Below are 18,145 nucleotides of genomic sequence, written 5' to 3'. Positions count from 1 at the left end.
CACCAAGATTACACGACAAATTATTCAAAAACTTTTGTCTCAAGCTTTGACACGTTTTTTTATTTATGTTTAACGGTACAGAAACATCGCTGAAAAAAAATTATATCTGAGAGAAGGAAATTTAATGTCGCACTGCATGTGCAATTCCGGAATCGGACTTCGAGGGCTTCTATTCGCTTTTGACAAATTTCCAAAATCAAATGTTTACTCATGCAGACTTCTGTTTGTTGATTACATCACTTTTTAATGCATTATGAAATATTGAAATTGACTCGCATTTTTGATGCTCGCAGCTTTTGGAAACGGTCGAAAATGGAATGAAATGCGTGGGGCAAATATCGTAGAGCATAAAAATCTTTTGTTTCTCCGTGTTCGATCATTTAACGCTTGCCTTACTCACAACTTTTCTCTAGGAAACAAACAAAATTACCAAACGCTCCTATAAAATTAGTGCCGTGCATTTCGCACCCTCTCGTACAATCAAACATCCACCGACTTGAATCAAAGAAAATAGTCCAACACAAAAGGATGTAATTGAAAGACGATAGTCGATTAATTTTCGGAATAATTTCAACTCCGACTGGCTGTACCTCGCGATTCGATTGTTTAGTTTGAATCCAGAGAAATAAAATAAATGAAAAACCTTGTTCGGCAGTCCCTCCGGACCAGTTGAGCATCCTGGACGAAGACGGAAGGTCCCACATCCGCAACTACATTCTCGGTCCTTACAGCGAAGGCTCCAGTCTGAACATAACGTGCGTTGCAACTGGTGGTAAGTGGAACGAGTCTCGCTACGGTCAGACACTGCTGACAGTGGTGAACTCGACGACAAGATAATAACGAGCGAGTTCATATCGCAGGTCGGCCTCAACCTCGTGTCACGTGGTGGCAGGAAAACGCTCTTCTCGACGACAGCTACGATACCGTCGGCGTCAAAAGTGTTCGGAATGTTCTTCGCCTTGAGAAACTAGAGAGGAAACATCTTCACGCGGTTTTCACTTGTCAAGCTTCTAACAACAATATGGTTGCTCCAATATCGAGCTCGGTCTCCCTTAACATGACACGTGAGTACTACTAAAAACATTTGAATTATTCATTAACCAACTTTTCGCACGTCCGCACATTCTATCGAATAATAATTTAAAAAACGCAAACCGTGACCAACCTCGGTGCCTGCTTTTTACGTTTATTTTTTTAAGGAGTCTACCCTAATTAGACGGACAAAAGAAGACTGTTTTCACGAATTTTTTGGACCGGTATAAATTATAAATACTCTTAAAATACACAAATATTTTGTTTTTTCTTCTATCTTACTCAGTTTTCGTACAGGAAAATGGGGGAGAAGACAGGTCCAAAAAAAAGATGGGTGTGCGCTGTTGATAAAATCTTTGAAATGGATGATCGACGGAAAAAAAAAAATAAAAACGGTTTTTTTGGAAAAACGTGCATGGAAATATAATTTTCATCGGATTCAATGATCTTGTCAGTAGTGAAACTATTTAAGAGTTTTGAAAAAACGAGCGAACTTTTGTTCAGGTTTCGTTACTGCAGATAAGTAAAAAGTAAAGTTGGATGACTTTTCAAAAGTCGTGTCCTGTTAAGGGGCGGTCACAATTCTACTGGAAGAGAATTTTTGTCGTCGAAAAAGCCCTCCGTCGCGAGCTTCGTCAAGTTGAAAACCAGCTTTTCGTCTGTCTCGTCGATGATTTGAGCGGTTTTTCTTCTATCGGTAGAAATATTCGAAATTATTGTGTTTGAAGAAAAATTATGAATCCGGAAATAACAGAAGAAAAATAGCTTTTCGAGGTTTTAACGTCCAACCGAATATCTTTACTTTCGATTACGAAAGTCTTACTTTTGCACTCACTTTCTTCTAACTAATCTCCATAATGAATTACAGTAAAACCACTGTGGGTAAGAATACTCGGAGAGAATCGTGCGTTGAGCGCTGGAGCAACGTACGAGTTGAGTTGCGAGGTCGTCGGTGCGAGACCCGTTCCGGAGATAATCTGGACCAAGGGCAGCATGCTTTTGCGGAACGCCAGGCAAACTTCGGAACAAGATGGTAATGTGACGACGAGTACAGTGACCTTTGTACCGAGCATTGAGGACGCTGGAAAATTCGTCACCTGTCGCGGTGGTGTATCCGAGATTCCTGGATCCGCCCTCGAAGATTCCTGGAAACTCGATATTCATCGTTAGTACTACATTCGATTTTTTTCAACGTCAAGCACTTTCTCTGTACGAATGCGATGCGGATGAAAAATGTTTTTTCTTCAAATAAAAGTGGACGTTCGTCATTTCGAAAGTGGAAAAGCAAACTGCTTCGAACTAATTTGAAAATCCGGAGAAAATCATCAACGATTCGTTACAGTTGACTCCGAAATTAGTTCATCAACTTTCTGTACTCGTACGGTGTCCAACGAGAATCTGAAAATATTTCAAACGTTAAGATTTTTTAGATCCAATGATACGTTCCAAAATCATATCTTATTAGGAGAGTGTGTCGAAAGAATTTGTCGATTGTGTAGAAAACCTTCTATATTTTCCACAATTTTTCCTCACTTCTGAAACTCCGTTTTTCCATTATTCTTAGAAACCAAAAAAACCATCGTTTCCGTCCTTAATCAATGAGCGTAATGATGAAAAAATTGAGTATATTTAAAAAAAAAAGTATAGCCAAGAAAAGAGAAATACTACATTAAAACTTTTGTGCTTCGCAGATCAACCAGTGGTAAGCCTCGAGCTTGGTAGCAATCTGAACGCGAGTGCGATTCGCGAGGGCATGGACGTTTATTTCGAGTGCAACATTCGTTCGAATCCTTGGGTGTACAAAGTCTTTTGGCAGCACAATGTAAGCTCATGCTTTGGACATAAATTTTATTTAATATTTCATTAAGTTACTGCTGCAGTTGCTCGTTCTTATGACAACGGCATGTCCCCAATAAAAACAATCAGAAAAACAATTCAAGCTGTAAAGCACCGATTGAGCGTTCAACTTTCCCATAATTCAAAATGAATTCAATGCAATTTTTCAATGTAAAATTTCAGTAAATTGAGCACGGAATTTCTGAATGTTTTTTACAAAAATTTATAAATTTTTATGAAAGTAAAATTGCAATTACAAATTCTTTGATTCACCACGTTTGAAAAATCCCCTCGAAAACGTTTTTCATAAAAAATATAGCTGGCTGTAAACAATACACTCTGCACCAATCAGAAAAACACGAAACGCAGTGGCTGCTTAAAAATCGCTTGAGAATAGTGAACACACTTTCGTGCGCCAATATGTAGAAAATTTCGTAATCGTTTACAGGGAAATCCACTGTACAACAACGCGGCAACCGGAACGATCGTAAGCAACCAAAGTCTTGTGTTGCAAAGCGTGTCGAGACAAAGTGCTGGTAGATACACGTGCATCGGGAGCAATCAGGAAGGCGATGGTCGAAGCAACGACCTCAATCTTGACATAAAATGTAAACGATTTGAGGATCATCGTATAATAATAAAAAATAATCATTCAATCAGATGGTTGAATCATTATCAATGAACATTTTGGAGTAAAAAATTCATTGATTTGAAATCATTCATAAAAATAAAGATACCGTTGGAAAAATAAAGTAAAATAAAAACGAAAACTTGAAATAGTCTTAAAAACAACGAATTAAAAGGGATTTTATCTGATACATGATCGAAGCGCAACGAGCTCTGACCGAATTATCATATTTGTTAAATCCAGATGCGCCCGTCTGCCACCAAGGGCAGACACGGGTGTTTGGGGTCGCTCGTCAAGAACCGGTAACGATACCCTGCGAGCTTGAGGCGAATCCACCTCGGGTCTCCTTTACATGGAAATTTAACAACACAATGGAAGCGGTGGACATTGCCCAAGAACACATTAGCACTGAGGGAACCCGATCGAAGGCCGCTTACACTCCCATGACCGAACTCGACTACGGTACTCTGCTCTGTTGGGGCACCAATGATCAGGGCACTCAAGTGGAACCATGTGTTTATCACATAGTCCCAGCCGGTGAGAAACTCATCCTCCGCTCTTCCTTGTCACATGGCGTTATTGATGAAGCGATTCAAACCTGATGAGATTCAAAAATTGAAAGAATTTAACTCAGTATCTCATTGCTTTCAGACTGGCACAAATTTTTTCCTAGTTTCTACCATACGGAGCCAAAAATTTGAGTAATTTGAAAAAATAAACATTTTTTGACTCACAAAAATTTCGGGGCACACATTTTCAATGGCCAAATGACCTCATCTTTTTGACTGTCCTACAAAATCCTTCTCAGCTCGTACGGTCGATTATACAATCCTGAATTCTTGAATTATGAGTCCATTTACTAGTTACGAAGTCTAAGATTCTACATTGAATCCTCTACTAACTAGTTATTGAAGTTAATGAATATACTTACGCTTCAATTTCGAAGCTGTTGCTGATTGAGGAAAATTGAATAAGAGCAATCTTACGGAGCATGAAATTTCCTAGAAAAATTCTCTACTTTTGTTTTCCTATCTTCAGAATTTACTTTTAATATATAGCCGATCGACATGAAAACTTATAATTGAGAACGTAACCACGTCGCCTTCCGAATAAATTTATAAAGTAGACTGCTCAGTGTAGAAACATGCTGTCAAAGAATGTCTTTGTAGGCATTTCATGCTCTTTGACCGTGCCCATTTATACTCCAACTCGAACAGTTTCGGCGGTGTGTACGTTTAAAAAACGCGTATTCGTTACCTTTAATTATTAATAACTCATCAGAAGAAAATCAACCCGGAAGAAGTCTGATGATACTCCGTTTAATAGCCAATTAAACTTTTTTCCCATGACCCAATTAAAATCTGCTAAAACTACGCGATACTTCATGTGGAAAAATTACGCATGCATAGTTCAAAAAATACATCTTGGGGCGCGTATCGTCCATGGTGAAACCATGTGTTAAATAATAATAATAATAACAATAATAATAATGAAATATACCAATCAAGAGTCTTTCTGAAAATTGGTACTTAAGAGGTTGAAAAAAGGCCTGTATTCCGGATATTAGGGTTCACTGAATCGTGCCATTGGGAAAGAACATTTAATAGCCTTGCGAGGCACACCAAACAGAACAAATATCAATTTTCCGTAGTCGTATATTTCGTAAAACGATCTAGTTTCAAAAAAAAAAAAAAAAATCAAAACATGAAGTTTATTTGGGAATTTGAAATAGATTTTCAGCTAGATTTAGATGTTTAATTATATTTTCAAATTCATTATTCAACAACGTTATTTCATTGATTTTTCACAGGACGTCCCGACACTCCCCAAAACTGTACGATACTCAACCAAACAACAAACTCGTTGTACGTCGAGTGCACCGAGGGTTTCGATGGAGGCCTCCCCCAAAGATTTACCCTGGAGTTGGAAATGGACGACAGTACCAACACCCTGGAGGCTCGTGGGCTCGTGCACAATCGTACCAGCAAAGAGGCCTCGTTCGGGGTGCACGGTCTCACACCGGGTTCGACTTACCACGCCACAATATACGCGAGCAACGCGAAAGGACGTAGCGAAGCAGTGCGTCTGCGAGCGGCGACTCTCAATCTTCCTGAGAGACGAACCGGTAAGAATTGGCCTCGAGCTGATCAAAAGTAGCACATACACATATTTTTATATATATATATATATATTTTTTTTTTTATGATTTCTTTTCATTTTGCACTTTTCGCTGCGCTTGTGCACGGCCTTGCATCGTACGTACGTTTCGAGACCACGAGGCGGTTCATGTTTGCGGTGAAGCCTCTGAGCAATAGTATATCGCGTTGTAACTCGGTTGACGAGCGAATCGAAGAGAAAAGATATTTCGTAAAATACAAATAAATTGTATTAAAAAGACAAAAAAACCATATCTAAGATAGACATTTCCGGGAATCGAGCAAAAAGAAATAAAAGAAAAAAGAATAATAAATGAAATAAAATAATTAAAAAAAAAAAACATATAAACATAAAAATATAAAAGAAGAAGGAAGGACAGAGGCAAGAAATGTCGCTGAGACTTGGTGTACGAATATGGTAGTAGGTGAGAGCAGGCTGGCGCATCCACCCTCCCCGGAGAACTGCACCATTAAGGAGGAGAGTCGAACGAGCGTGAGAGTCAGCTGTGCTGAGAGCGAATATCTTGACTCAAACTCGGCAACGTACGTCCTTCAAGTGTTTGATGCTGGAACAAGGCATCTTCTCGCCTCGGCGACGAGCCTAACCCCGAGCATGCTCGAAGTAACCGATCTACCACCCGAAAGAAGTCGTTCCGGCCTTGTTCTCTTTCTTCGTATTATGACCGCCCACGCCATGAGCAACGCCACTGTACTCCAGAGTCAACGGTTCCTTCAGGAGCAGGGTAAGAGCCCTGAGCATCGCAGATATCCAGGTATGACACGCATCATACCCTCATCGTCGTCGTCATCGTCGTCGCCCTCCTCGTCGTCGACGTCCTCGTTGCCTTTTGTGCTTCGTCGGGCTTTTTCATCCGTGTCCGCGCGCTCGCACGGACTTGGCTCTCTCTCTCTCTCTCTCTCTCTCTCCCCCACTCTTTGCCTCTGTTTTTCTCTTCCCTTCCTTTGTCACAGGGAAACTTGCGAGGCGTCCTTCCCCGAGTGGGATTTATCACTCGCGGGATATTGAAAAGTGAATTTGAAAAAACAAAACGTTTTTTTTCTAGTGAAATCTCTTTTTCGAGGGGAGCCCTTTGAAAATTTTTTTGGTTTTCCGTTTTTCCTCCATAGAGAGCTCTACGATAATTTATTTTTCTACTACACGCTCGTCGAACTGTGCCAAAAAGAAAACAACGAAAAATGTTTTCTCAGTCTCATTTCGGGGCTTAAATACTCAATGGATTTCAAAAAATCATCTCTGCTGTGCGACTGAGTCCTTCAGGCTAAAAAAAACGTTCGAGTTTCGTAATCGATCTTTGATCTCTTAATCGAACGAATTCCAATGGGCATCGTCGAAAGCACTGTCGCTCGTGACGGCTCTTCATTTTTCACTCCAATGTACTATGAATGGAAAGAGAACGCTCGAAATAGTCCGAAAAAAATATGTAACCCAGTGTTTTTGTTTCTGTATATCTTTATTCCCAGATTCCCAAAAATATTCATCGAAAAAGGATTAGAAGGGTATTTGGAGCCAGCAACGTTGAAAAAAAATGGTTTTCACATTTTTTTAGTTCAAAGGTCCGGGAGTATAAGGACAGTTTCGAGCGCTGAGGGCGATTCGCTCTCTCGTTCTTTTAAAGTTCATTGAAATACGATGGAAAGGGCCTAACAAACATGGCTTGAAAACAACTCAGCCGTTTATAAATGGCACATCGACCATTTTTAAAATAAATGTTCGTGCATGCTTTTTCAACAGAAAACCAACAAACTTTACCTCGAAAATCGTTTTTTTAAAAAAAAATTTTTTCATTCCATTAAAAGTTGATACAAACAAAATCTAATACAGAAATATTACATGAGTTTTAAAGTGGCTTCTTTTTTCGTTATAAAATCTGACTTTCTGAAAGTGTTCAATTCATTCTGCATTGAATACAACGAGAGGTGAAAATTTTGATCAGAATATTAACAGAGTTCTAGGAAAAAAATATCGTCACTGTTTGAATCTGCTTACACTTATCTTAAATAATAAATAAGATGATTTTTTCATGAACGAGTCAGACGAAAACGGAGAATCCGATTAACGCATTGTTACCATTTATTTTGAATGAGTTTTTTAAAAAGCAATTTTGTATTCGTCGAAAATGAGATTTCACGGAAATGAGGGAAAAATACGTGTCGAATACGTCGACCAACTTTACAATTCTGAGAAGTTCCATGAAAATTAGAACTTTGCAGAAAAAAGGAATGGTGGGAAGGAAACTTGGCCAAGTTTCCTTGGTAGAAACACGCACGTTACTAGAGCTCAAATTTGCTAATTTCCCTAGAGCATGTCTCCCCACGTGACAAAATAGTGTTGATGATTTCCTCGCGCTTCTTGGATTCGCTCGCAACGCCGAGCTCCTGTGATCGACCTTATCACGTCTCTGTATCAATTTTTATCGCATTTTCTCGGCAGCTCTGACTCCGGTGATCCTGTCGTTATCCGGACCCCTTCTCGGTGCGATCGTTGCCGCAGCTGCTGGTCTCCTTCTCGTCGTGTTTGTCATAGTACTTGCTGTACGACTGCGATATCGGCCGAGGAATCGAGAGGACAAGGATTCCCACGACGACGGTGGCATGTCCGATCTTGCTGCTCCCATTGACAAATCAGGATCTTCGCTTCCACCGAGCTCCGCTAGTGCCGAGAGCTTCGACGAGAAAGATCCTGACATAATACCACATGCCAACGGTACCAAATTTTCTCTCCGGGCGACGACATTTGTTCAGTGCTTTTCAAAAGTGTTTTTTTACAGTTGCTTTCCCGATGAACTTTCGAAAACTAAAGATTCGCTCTCAAAGGTTCGGGAAAGTTGTTCGCAAACAAAATTTGTTACAAAATCTCGTTATAATTAGTAACAACAATACATTTTTTAATCCTGAAGTAAAGCTGTGTGCAATGATGAATTGAATTTTCCATGAGTTAACTCCAATGAACCGAGTTAATTTGACTATGTTATCAAAGACGTTTGTATTTACAGAAAACGCTTACACCGAACTGTCCATGGGAACGTTGCCGCGATACGTTCTCCAGCAAAAGCCCCAGGTGTCGCAACAACGACCGGAAACTACGTCCTTTGGTACCAGCGTGAAAAATGTAAGTTTACTTCGTCGCTCGCGATAGGATTGAGTTCAATCCTTTGACCGAGTACTTCGAATCAATCAAATTAATTATAAAACCTTCTTTGGCAATCGTACCTTTTCATTCGGAAGCTCAGCTAAAGAGCTGGATTCAGGAATGAAGCTTTTCTCTTCGGCTGTTTCTGAATAGAGAATTACTGAGAGTTTCAAGATGGCTGGATTTTTGAAGATTTTCATCCACTTATGAAAATTTGGGATTTAAAAACTTTCGAGCTTCTCGTTCAATAAAAATATTGACTGAAAAGAAATGCTGATATTTGTCAATAAAAACCTTAAAGTGACGCAAACGAAACTATTTTGCTATCAGTAATTTTTTTCATTGGGTTTTCCTTCTGCCCAATAAACGACAATAAACATTTTCAAAGATTGAATTACAGCAACTGCAGCAAGGAGCCGAATTGACGTACGCTGAGCTGACTCTCGGCTGCAACCGTCGCGTGCCTCCGAACTGTTACGAGCCCGTTCAAATTTCGAGCGTCCATCGTCCCCAATTGCTGCCAATGTCTACCCTGGGAAAAAGGAGACCAAATCCAACAACGATTCATCATCTTCGCCACGAGACACCAACCGTTTATGCTCAAGTCGCCAATTTACCGAGCAAAGCGATTTACGTAACGCCCCCACCGCCTCATCCTTATCGCGGCAGCCACAGTAGCACGAATACGGATGATGCCACGGCGGAGACTCCGCTCATCGGATGTGATTATAAGGTCGAGTTTCCCATTTTACCATTCTTCATTTTCTATATCCGTTTTTTTAAATATTTTTTTTCTCTCTTCATCTCCTCTGCATTATCGCAATTTATATTTCAAATTTCGTCCTTTTCATACTATTCAATTTTCAACGAAATGGAAAAAAATATATAATTCCTAACGCTCCGAGGAAGTTTTCCACGCCTGAAATACATCTGTGAATGAGAAATTATGCGCTCAAGATTATGAATTATTTTTCAGCATGATCCATCTGGGAGGTTTCATCAATAGAATAAATTATAATTGTTTACAGAAAAGTGATTGAAAGATAAAATTGACTGTTAACAGATCCCGACGATTGCCGAATCGACGAGTACCTTGAGCTGGCGTACAGAGAACCCTGTAACTTCGACGACTTCGACAACATGACTGTACGACGAGGAGGACGAGTCCGGCGCGTAATGAAAGAAAAAAAAAAAAAAAACCAACAACAACGAGCCTGAGACAGCTTATTTCCGATTCTATTTCTCGATCGATGCGAGACTCGACAATGAAAGTAGACAAAATGCTCAGTTTTCATTCTTCCTTCCTATATTTATTTTTCTTTATTTCTTCCAATAATACCGTTTATTTGCGAGCGAAAAAAAAATAAATTAACGAAAGATTAAAATATGAAGACTAAGATCCGTTTTAGGGTACATTCGAGATTAAACTCTACTCTGGATAATCCGTCCGAAAATTGTTGAAAGCCTCTCCTCTTTCGAGCCGGATCGATCGATAAAATCCGTGTCAATTGCCATTTCACCCGAGACTCGAGGTTAAGAAAAATGTTTCTGTAACCACGCACACACACACATACACGCACACAGAGTTTTTGATTTTTCAACGGTCGAGAATACGCTCTCAAGAGAATCGTTCGTCTCGCGTTCCAATCCTTCCTCCTCGTTGTCCATGTCGTATTCATTTGGAAGAGATAGTCGGCGAAACTTCCAACGGATATCGACATAAGCGCGTGCCATTATTACCACTATTATTATTATTCATATTATTACCATTATTATTAATTATATGAAAAATGACAGTTCGAGTACTTATTCGTTGCCAGAGAAAAGAAATATACTTTTTACTATGGTATTTATGAAATGAAAGAGGAGAGAAAATTGAAAAAAAAAGAAAAAAATAGAAAAACTTTTACGAATCGTTCGACACTAACTTGTTATTTTGAGAAAAAAACAAAAAAAATGAAGAACAAAAGGGGAAAAAGAGAAAGAGAGAGAGAGAGAGAGAGAGAGAGAGAGAGAGAGAGAGAGAAAGTGTATATCCGTTGATCAGGGTTCTCAATTGTGAATTAGGCAATTTGAATATAATATCCGTTCATCCCGTGACTATAATTGAGACAAGTCCGCGCGCTCGCGTTGATGAAGAAAATAAACGCTGAATAAACGTTAAAGTTAATTATTAAGATATACCACACCGGTCGCGACCCGATGATCCACCGGACGAGCCATAAAGATTCAGTATTTTGTCAGATATTGAAATTATATATGATACTAGTATATAAAGATAACGTTATTGACTAGTATTACTATGGTACTATATTAAAAATGAATATATTATACACCGAGGTGGTCTTTATTTACGGTGTTTGCTATGAAGAACACTCCTCCGCGAGCAACTGAATGTTTTCAGGAAAAAAAATGTACGTGAAACTCAAAATTCTTGACGTATGTATATTACGCCTCCATCGTGAAAAAATGTTGACTTAATTAGCAACACAAGTTACGATACTTTTTAATTATATTTTACATGAATACAGTATTCTGGAGAATGGTACGAATTTTCATGTTTTCCCTTCAGTTGCAACAAATTAAAGATTGAGAATTTGACCTGTATAAATACGCATTTTATATTTCTTTAATTATAAAACGTTTGAAATACTTTTTACTACTGCTTGCAAGATGAATAGTTTCCCGATTAATTAATATTCAAGCTCATTAATAATTTTTTTACCAGAAATAGTCACCAGTGCGAGAAATACAACTTGAGTTTTGGAATATTGAAAATGCTAATGGAAGGACGAAATAAGAATGGCGTAAAGTAAAAAGTGCATATTGATGAAAGGATTTTCGAGACACAGCTTGGAAACAGTGACAGTTTCAGAGACATTCGCAACGATTTTTGGGTCGTTTTGATCTGAGGAGGAATAATAATCGAAGAACAATCTAAACGAAGACCACCCTGATATTAACACACTTGAAAATCCACTGTCTAACACACATACACACATGAAAACAAACGAATATGGATGTAAGTATACGCACCGACGTATGCGTGGGTATAAAATAAAATGGTTAGGATCTTTATAATTTTCAATAAGATATAGTTATTATACATTTTTCGTCTTAAGAGAAGAAAAAAAAATGTGCTCAACGAATTTCAATAAATAAGATTTTTTGCTTATGCCAATAAAAAATACTGTTACAGAGGATATTTGAAGCCAGTACCCGAATAACAACAATTCTTTTTAATCCTTTTTTCCTTCCTTTTTTTCATCTCTTCCTGCAATATTTTATTAGAGGCAAGTACAAAAAGCGTATAAAAATACAATGTTACATCGTCATGTGGCTTGAGGCGCCGTAATCCGTTACGTTGTCGCGGCTCTCGGGATATATATAGTTTTTTTCTTTGTTAACAAAAAAAATTAAGAAAAAAAAACTAAAACACTTCATTTCAACTCAATTTAACTCGTGTATATCTCGTTGGAATTTCTATCAATCTCTTTGTCTCGCGCATTAAGGCACTCGTGTTGCGCTTTCGTTAACACACTAACGACATCTCCCTTTTTCACTCTTAGTTGTTTATCTTCTCGAGTAATGGAATGAAAGATGTAATGTATCATTATTATATTATATATATATATATATATGTATATACGATAAGTACTAAACGTGGAACGGAGTCATCGAAATATTGGAAGACTTTTTTTGAGCCGCTTTGTTTTGTTTATTTTGTGCTGCCACTGCACACGTTTAGGCCATTCCTCTGGTTCGGTGGCTTGTAATGAAAAAATAATTTTTGAAATTAAGAAAATAAAAGCTGCAATGCAGGCTTGTTTGAAATAAAAAATTCTTGTAATTTGGCACAACCATTCTCGACACGGATCAACGACTCGTTCCAAAGCTTAGCATATGTTGTTATTCACAAGTGAATAGAGGTACAAAAAGACAATTATGTCTGTATGCGCGATATAATACGTTGGATTTGCCAACTGGTGCAAGATTTTTCTTTTGTTTACGTTTAGGTAATGATCATCCCGTCATCTATTTCTCGTTCAATACGCACGTAATCAGCCTTGAAATGATTATTCGACAGTACGATGAACGCGCTCTTCTCATCCACCTGCAAGGTTATCGTTTCATTCGTTTCTACTTGCTCCTCTTCTACTTGTTCCTCGTCCTCGTCGTTGTTATTGTTGTAGTTTTTGTTCCTCCGAACGGATGGGAATTTGTTGAGGATTGATGGACTGTCGTGATTTGGAGTCGGTTTTTCTTCGAATTCTATCGAATCTCCTGCTTCGTAATATTCCTCCGAGTTGTAATTCACCATGGTCTCGTCCGTGTTATCCGCGATCACGACACCCTCTTGACTCGTGTCGTCGTATTCAATCTCCACGTTGGCATATTCTCCGTTCTCACAATTGGCAAGATCGTCGAGCATCGCGATCGACGAATGCATTAATTGTTCGCCTGCCTCATCCACGATGCCGTCGTACAGTATACTGTCGCCGTTGTCATCAGCCATCGTTTCAGTCTTGATCGTCTCAATAGCACTATCCTCGTTGTTATTTTCGCTTTGAAGCCTTGACTCGTCCTCATCCATTGGACAATCCGATGATACACTTCGTGTCTTTCTCTTTCTATTCGTTTGAACTTTTTGAAATTCTTCTTCCGTCAGGCACAACAATTCGCCACTCGTCGTCAAAACTTTACCGTGGCGCGTCTTCAAGTGACGCTTGTACGTGTTTCTCGTCTTGAACCTGCAATGGATTATTGAACAAGTTAATTTACGGAATAAAAATCACAACGTTAACGTACAACGGAACTTCCTTTTCTAATTTGATATTCTTAGAGTTTTTACATTGCCAGTTATTTTCTTTAGAACCAATTTTTTTGGTTTCTAAAATAGAGCCGAGAGCATTTCCGAAAAGTTTCTGTGGGCTTAATCCTTATAGAGAAAAGAACGAGAGCTATGACCACTCAGTTTTGGAGAGTGAACAATTTAAAATAAAATTGACGTGTATTAAAAAAAGAGTGCAGTGATTTTAATGGAAAATTTACAGGTTTTTAGATTTTTAATAAGATACAACACATGGCATTTTTGAATTATTCGAAGCCATAAAATTTCCGAGTTTCAACGGAAGAATCAACTTTTGGACGTGACCGCAATGAAACTGCTACCGTTAATGCATCTAACTACTTCCTTTTCGTATTTACCTTTGGCCGCAATCCTCACAGCCGAATGGTGACTCGCCGGTATGACGTCGACGATGTTCTCTGAAGTGCGAAGGGTGACGAAACTTTTTGCCGCAGTCCGCGCACGTGAAGCGTGTTTGATTCTGATGTATGAGCATGTGATATTTGAGGCTGTGTCGTCTTGTAAAAACGGACCGACAAATTCTACACTCGTACGGTTTAATTCCAGCGTGACTTCGATAATGGGATACGAGGGTCGTCGGAGCGGTAAAACTTCGTGGCGGGTCACATATTCGACACTGCAAGTTGCTACCGCTCGGATTACCCTTTTTTTTTATTCGCTCCATCAGAACGAGAGCCATTTCTCGTTCTTCTTTGCTCGTCCCTATAAATTTTGCTCTACCCTTCGGTTTTCCAGGTGGCGGCGGTGGCGGTGGCACCACCGCAGTTGTGGTCCCTCTGAAAATATCACGAGTTTCGAAAGACTCGACTAACTCTTCCCTCCTCGCCTCAGATGGCAATTGCTCGATTCTTACACGATCTTTCTCCACGACCATCAACATTATCTGCAAATAAGAGACAATTTTTCAGATTACAAAAGTTATCAAAATCAAGTATTTGTATACGTGACAGTGTTGCTGAACGTCATTTACATTTCGATATAAACTCTAAACGTTGGGCATATTTTGGAATTTGAAATTGATTTCCAAGTGCTATTTTAATTATTCATATAATGTGATTTTTTTCTAATGTTCCAGAAAAATACACTCACGTTCTCGGACATTGCCTCGTCAATTGCAGCCTCAGCTTCCTCCCGAGTATACTCCCCATTCGTAGAAACCTCATCCTTCACGTGTTCGTAATAGCTGTGATCCCCTAACAACGCGCGAGCTTCGTTCTCGCTCTCGTACTCGTTTTTTATTTTGATGGGATATCTTTCTATGCTACGATTTTCATCTTCGAGTTTCTTCTCCCTTTCAAAGTCTTTAAAATTAATCTCATTGGACAGTATCTTTCTCAAATAACTACCCGATCTCTCAGGCTTCATAAGCTTGTTCTCTTTGTTCAGAGTTTCTTGGGGTTTCTTGCTCTGTTGTCCTCTGAACTTTTTTCCCAGCTCTACGCTTCCTTTGGGTTTGGTACCAATTTTAATCACTGACGTTGCTTTTAAAGTTGCGCCTGAAAATATGGAATTCCCGTAACTAGATGCTTTTCTTCTAGGCTATTTATGGAGATTATTAGTAAGGTAAACGTAAAAAGTGAGCAAAAAGATGTGTGAAACAAATTGGTGAATATGGAAAGACAAAGTAATAAACTCAAAGCAAATATCTAGTCTGCTAATAAAGCTTGTGAGTAGTGCATCAATAATTGATAAACAGGGATTGGAGAACTTAAGAAAAGTAACAAGATTGGTGATAAGTGATCCATCAGTTGCGTGAGTGCGAGATAGATAGCTGAAAAATGATTACACACTTTGTATCTCATATTTTCTTCAAAATATTAAGCTACTCGGAATAAACCGTGGAACAGGATTTCTACCTGCCGAACAACTGATATATAGCCTTCGCTTGTGAGATGCAAAACAATGAGTATGAAAACTCGTAGAAAAAGTATGAACAACACTGCGATAGCTTACAAGAATCCTGGCTGTTTCTCAATCTTTCCAAATGGTCCACCAAGTGTGTAGTGATAGAAACTCTGGCTTTGCTTTCACTGGCAAAACTGGTATATTTTTGTCGACAGCCAGGTATAAGATTGCATTCGTAAGAGTACCGCCTTTTGAGTTCGTCTCCGTTGAATATGGCAAAGTGTTTGACCAGTTGGTTAGGAGGCATAGATTGGATACGCCCTAAGTTCCAGCAGACTTCTTCATTCGTGTCGATCACTTTCTGTTTGCTTTTGGTCGATGAGTCGATAGCATGAATTGATTCAGAACGTAGAGTACGGGAGGCAACTTCTGCTAGCATGTCCAACAAGGCTCCTGGTCCGTCTCTTCCATCTGATGCTGGAGCATCTGTGGGACAAGGAAAAACATTAATTTATCAATATGCATGTATACATATATTTATGTTTTGAGAATTCATGTATAAATATATTATTCGGGAGAAAAAATGTCAAAGACAAAAGATCGATCCACCTGTTGCACCAAAACGAAATATCCACGTTACTATACCATTTTCTGGACAGGTTCAGTGCACGCGCAAATAGCCCGCGCGACGCCGTTGCAGTAAGCGTCAAACGTCAAAAGGCGCCGCGCATCTTCGCGTCATTGCGGTGGTGCGCGCTCATCATAAACCGGCGTTTCAAAATTTCTTTGTTTTCGAACTGACTGCGTCATATCGGGCATATGTACATATATGTAGATGTGATTTGAAGTATAAAAGTATTGAGAATATCGAGACAAACGCGTCAGTCGTCCTCGCTCGGACAACGCCCCCACCCCCCTTTTATAGAGCTCAGACAATTGACAAACCGTATGATTCTCTCAGCATATTTGTTGTTTAATGTTAAAATGAAGTTGGCCAGTTGAGAATTGACGTTCGATACCGGGGAGCGAGATGCCGATTCATAGCAAAATAAGGCGGTATCAACGGCGTTGTTGGCTAGCAGACGCCATGAGGACGCGCGGAGCAGACGGTTTTTCTCGCTCTCTCCTTTCAGCGAGAAAGGTGAAAGAGAAAAAAAATGGAAAAAATAAACTGGGAGCGTCCGAATATTCTGACGACAGAAATTTATCGCAAAAAATATTCAAAACTATGAAAATGTGTATTTTTAAGATTTCAACTTAATACACTCACGATTGCTCTCGTCGTAAAAATGATGACCGCATTTGTAGCTTGTTTTCGTATTCATCGTGATTATCACTTTCGCGGTGTATTCACATTCCACAGCCTTCTATGCACAACTGGTTTTCCTGTTGGTTTCTTCTCTCCCTCCTCCTCATTCGCCCTCCGTTCCCACGTACTCCACTCTCTTTCTTTTTTCTTCTTCTCTCTTCTCTCTCCCTCTCGGTATATTTTATATACATATACGGATACGTATGGCTGCATGCACGTACGCGTACGACGCGTCTCAACTGTCACAACACGCCGGGGTATAAACCTCACAGGGAACGCCGCGCGCGCGTATACGTTGTTGACGATCGACGTTAAGTTCACAGGGTCTCCTCAGATTCGAGGAGGGCAGCTCCGGCTTGCTACGCTACATCAATTTTTTGCTACGTCAATTCAAAGCATTCAAAGCGATCTCGGAATTTCTCTGTAGTGGGATCTTACTTTTTTTACCATTAAATTTTTTAACAGGGTCGCCAGTAGATGTCACCAAGAGATCATGCGTGTGGTTACTTAGGTCCTAATCTCTACCGGAAATACGGGAGAAGAAATAGAGAGGCCTTTTTAACACTAATTAATATTTATTTTATCTCTTACAAAAACACACCAATTCGGCTTCACGCTCTCGCACCGACTAACTCCACAGCTGAGGCGGTAACCATCTACCCATTTCTCGTTCTCTTCTTTACCGGCTAATCTCGCTGCTTCTGTGCTCGAGAGGGCCTGTGCTGCCACATGCGTGTGGCGTTCCAGTTAGTTCGCGCAACAAACCGCTACGAGGCTACAACTTTCTCGTATACGCTTCGACAGACTCTCATCAAATATATACAACGTCCATCCCAAAACCCTTTATTATCCACAAGTGTCTGGGGAAGGGTACGATAGGCGGCACAGCCCCACTGATGAGTCGCCACTGGTACCCGAGACGAAACCTTTTCAAACCACAACCTGTGGCGGATCCTACATTACCAACATCCCAAAAATCCTCTTTTAACCGATCTACAGGAATGAGAAGAAGAAACAGCAGCCGTCCGAGAGCCAAATCAATCAAAAAAGCCCAGCGGACAACAAATAATAATAACGAAGCAGCAGAGCCGGAATCCACACACACACAACACAATTCGTGGACACAGCAACGCAGCAAAAACACAACGGCTAGAAGAATAAAAATCTACATGCGAGAGCGCTGTTTGAACTTTTGAGCGATGACGGATATTTGAAATCAACAATACTTCAAAAACAGTAAAAAAAAAAATTGACTATAAAAACAGGAAAAAACTTTTGGCTACTTATACTGTACTTTCAAATCTACTTTAAATAATCA

General features: G+C 39.5%; 2 protein-coding genes across 12 annotated transcripts in view; one reads left to right on the top strand and one right to left on the bottom strand.

Moving 5' to 3' along the window:
* The window catches only part of LOC122412002 (nephrin-like), a 142,957-nt gene extending 130,951 nt beyond the window's left edge, over nt 1-12,006 (top strand). For 4 of the 8 annotated variants that reach the window (XM_043421187.1, XM_043421189.1, XM_043421186.1 and 1 more), the window contains exons 5-16: nt 656-772; nt 861-1,064; nt 1,901-2,197; nt 2,724-2,854; nt 3,317-3,476; nt 3,740-4,033; nt 5,307-5,621; nt 6,075-6,425; nt 8,105-8,377; nt 8,667-8,782; nt 9,192-9,536; nt 9,867-12,006. In XM_043421187.1, coding sequence (XP_043277122.1) covers nt 656-772; nt 861-1,064; nt 1,901-2,197; nt 2,724-2,854; nt 3,317-3,476; nt 3,740-4,033; nt 5,307-5,621; nt 6,075-6,425; nt 8,105-8,377; nt 8,667-8,782; nt 9,192-9,536; nt 9,867-9,947 — 2,684 coding nt within the window. In that variant the 3' untranslated portion in view covers nt 9,948-12,006. The remainder of the gene's footprint in view (nt 1-655; nt 773-860; nt 1,065-1,900; nt 2,198-2,723; nt 2,855-3,316; nt 3,477-3,739; nt 4,034-5,306; nt 5,622-6,074; nt 6,426-8,104; nt 8,378-8,666; nt 8,783-9,191; nt 9,537-9,866) is intronic. The other 4 variants (XM_043421191.1, XM_043421193.1, XM_043421192.1 and 1 more) reach the window with 4 other exon arrangements.
* Nucleotides 12,007-12,039: 33 nt separating this feature from the next.
* On the bottom strand, nt 12,040-17,551 carry LOC122412003 (zinc finger protein 595-like). 4 transcript variants are annotated; one of them, XM_043421196.1, is made up of 6 exons: nt 17,266-17,551; nt 16,789-17,191; nt 15,627-16,004; nt 14,763-15,169; nt 14,012-14,556; nt 12,040-13,554 (listed from the first exon to the last, which is right to left on the bottom strand). In XM_043421196.1, the coding sequence occupies exons 2-6, from the start codon at nt 16,841-16,843 to the stop codon at nt 12,816-12,818; spliced, it is 2,124 nt and encodes a 707-aa protein (XP_043277131.1). In that variant the 5' UTR covers nt 16,844-17,191; nt 17,266-17,551; the 3' UTR covers nt 12,040-12,815. The 4 variants fall into 4 exon arrangements, with proteins under 4 accessions (XP_043277131.1, XP_043277130.1, XP_043277133.1 ...); XM_043421195.1 differs by having other exon boundaries at nt 16,789-17,551; XM_043421198.1 differs by lacking the exons at nt 16,789-17,191; nt 17,266-17,551 and adding an exon at nt 16,164-16,321.
* Between the last annotated feature and the right edge of the window lie 594 nt (nt 17,552-18,145).

This window comes from Venturia canescens, chromosome 6, assembly GCF_019457755.1.
Source record: "Venturia canescens isolate UGA chromosome 6, ASM1945775v1, whole genome shotgun sequence".
In the NCBI taxonomy this organism is placed as follows: domain Eukaryota; kingdom Metazoa; phylum Arthropoda; class Insecta; order Hymenoptera; family Ichneumonidae; genus Venturia; species Venturia canescens.
Note: the sequence above shows the minus strand (reverse complement) of the source record. Positions and strands in the feature narration are given on the sequence as shown.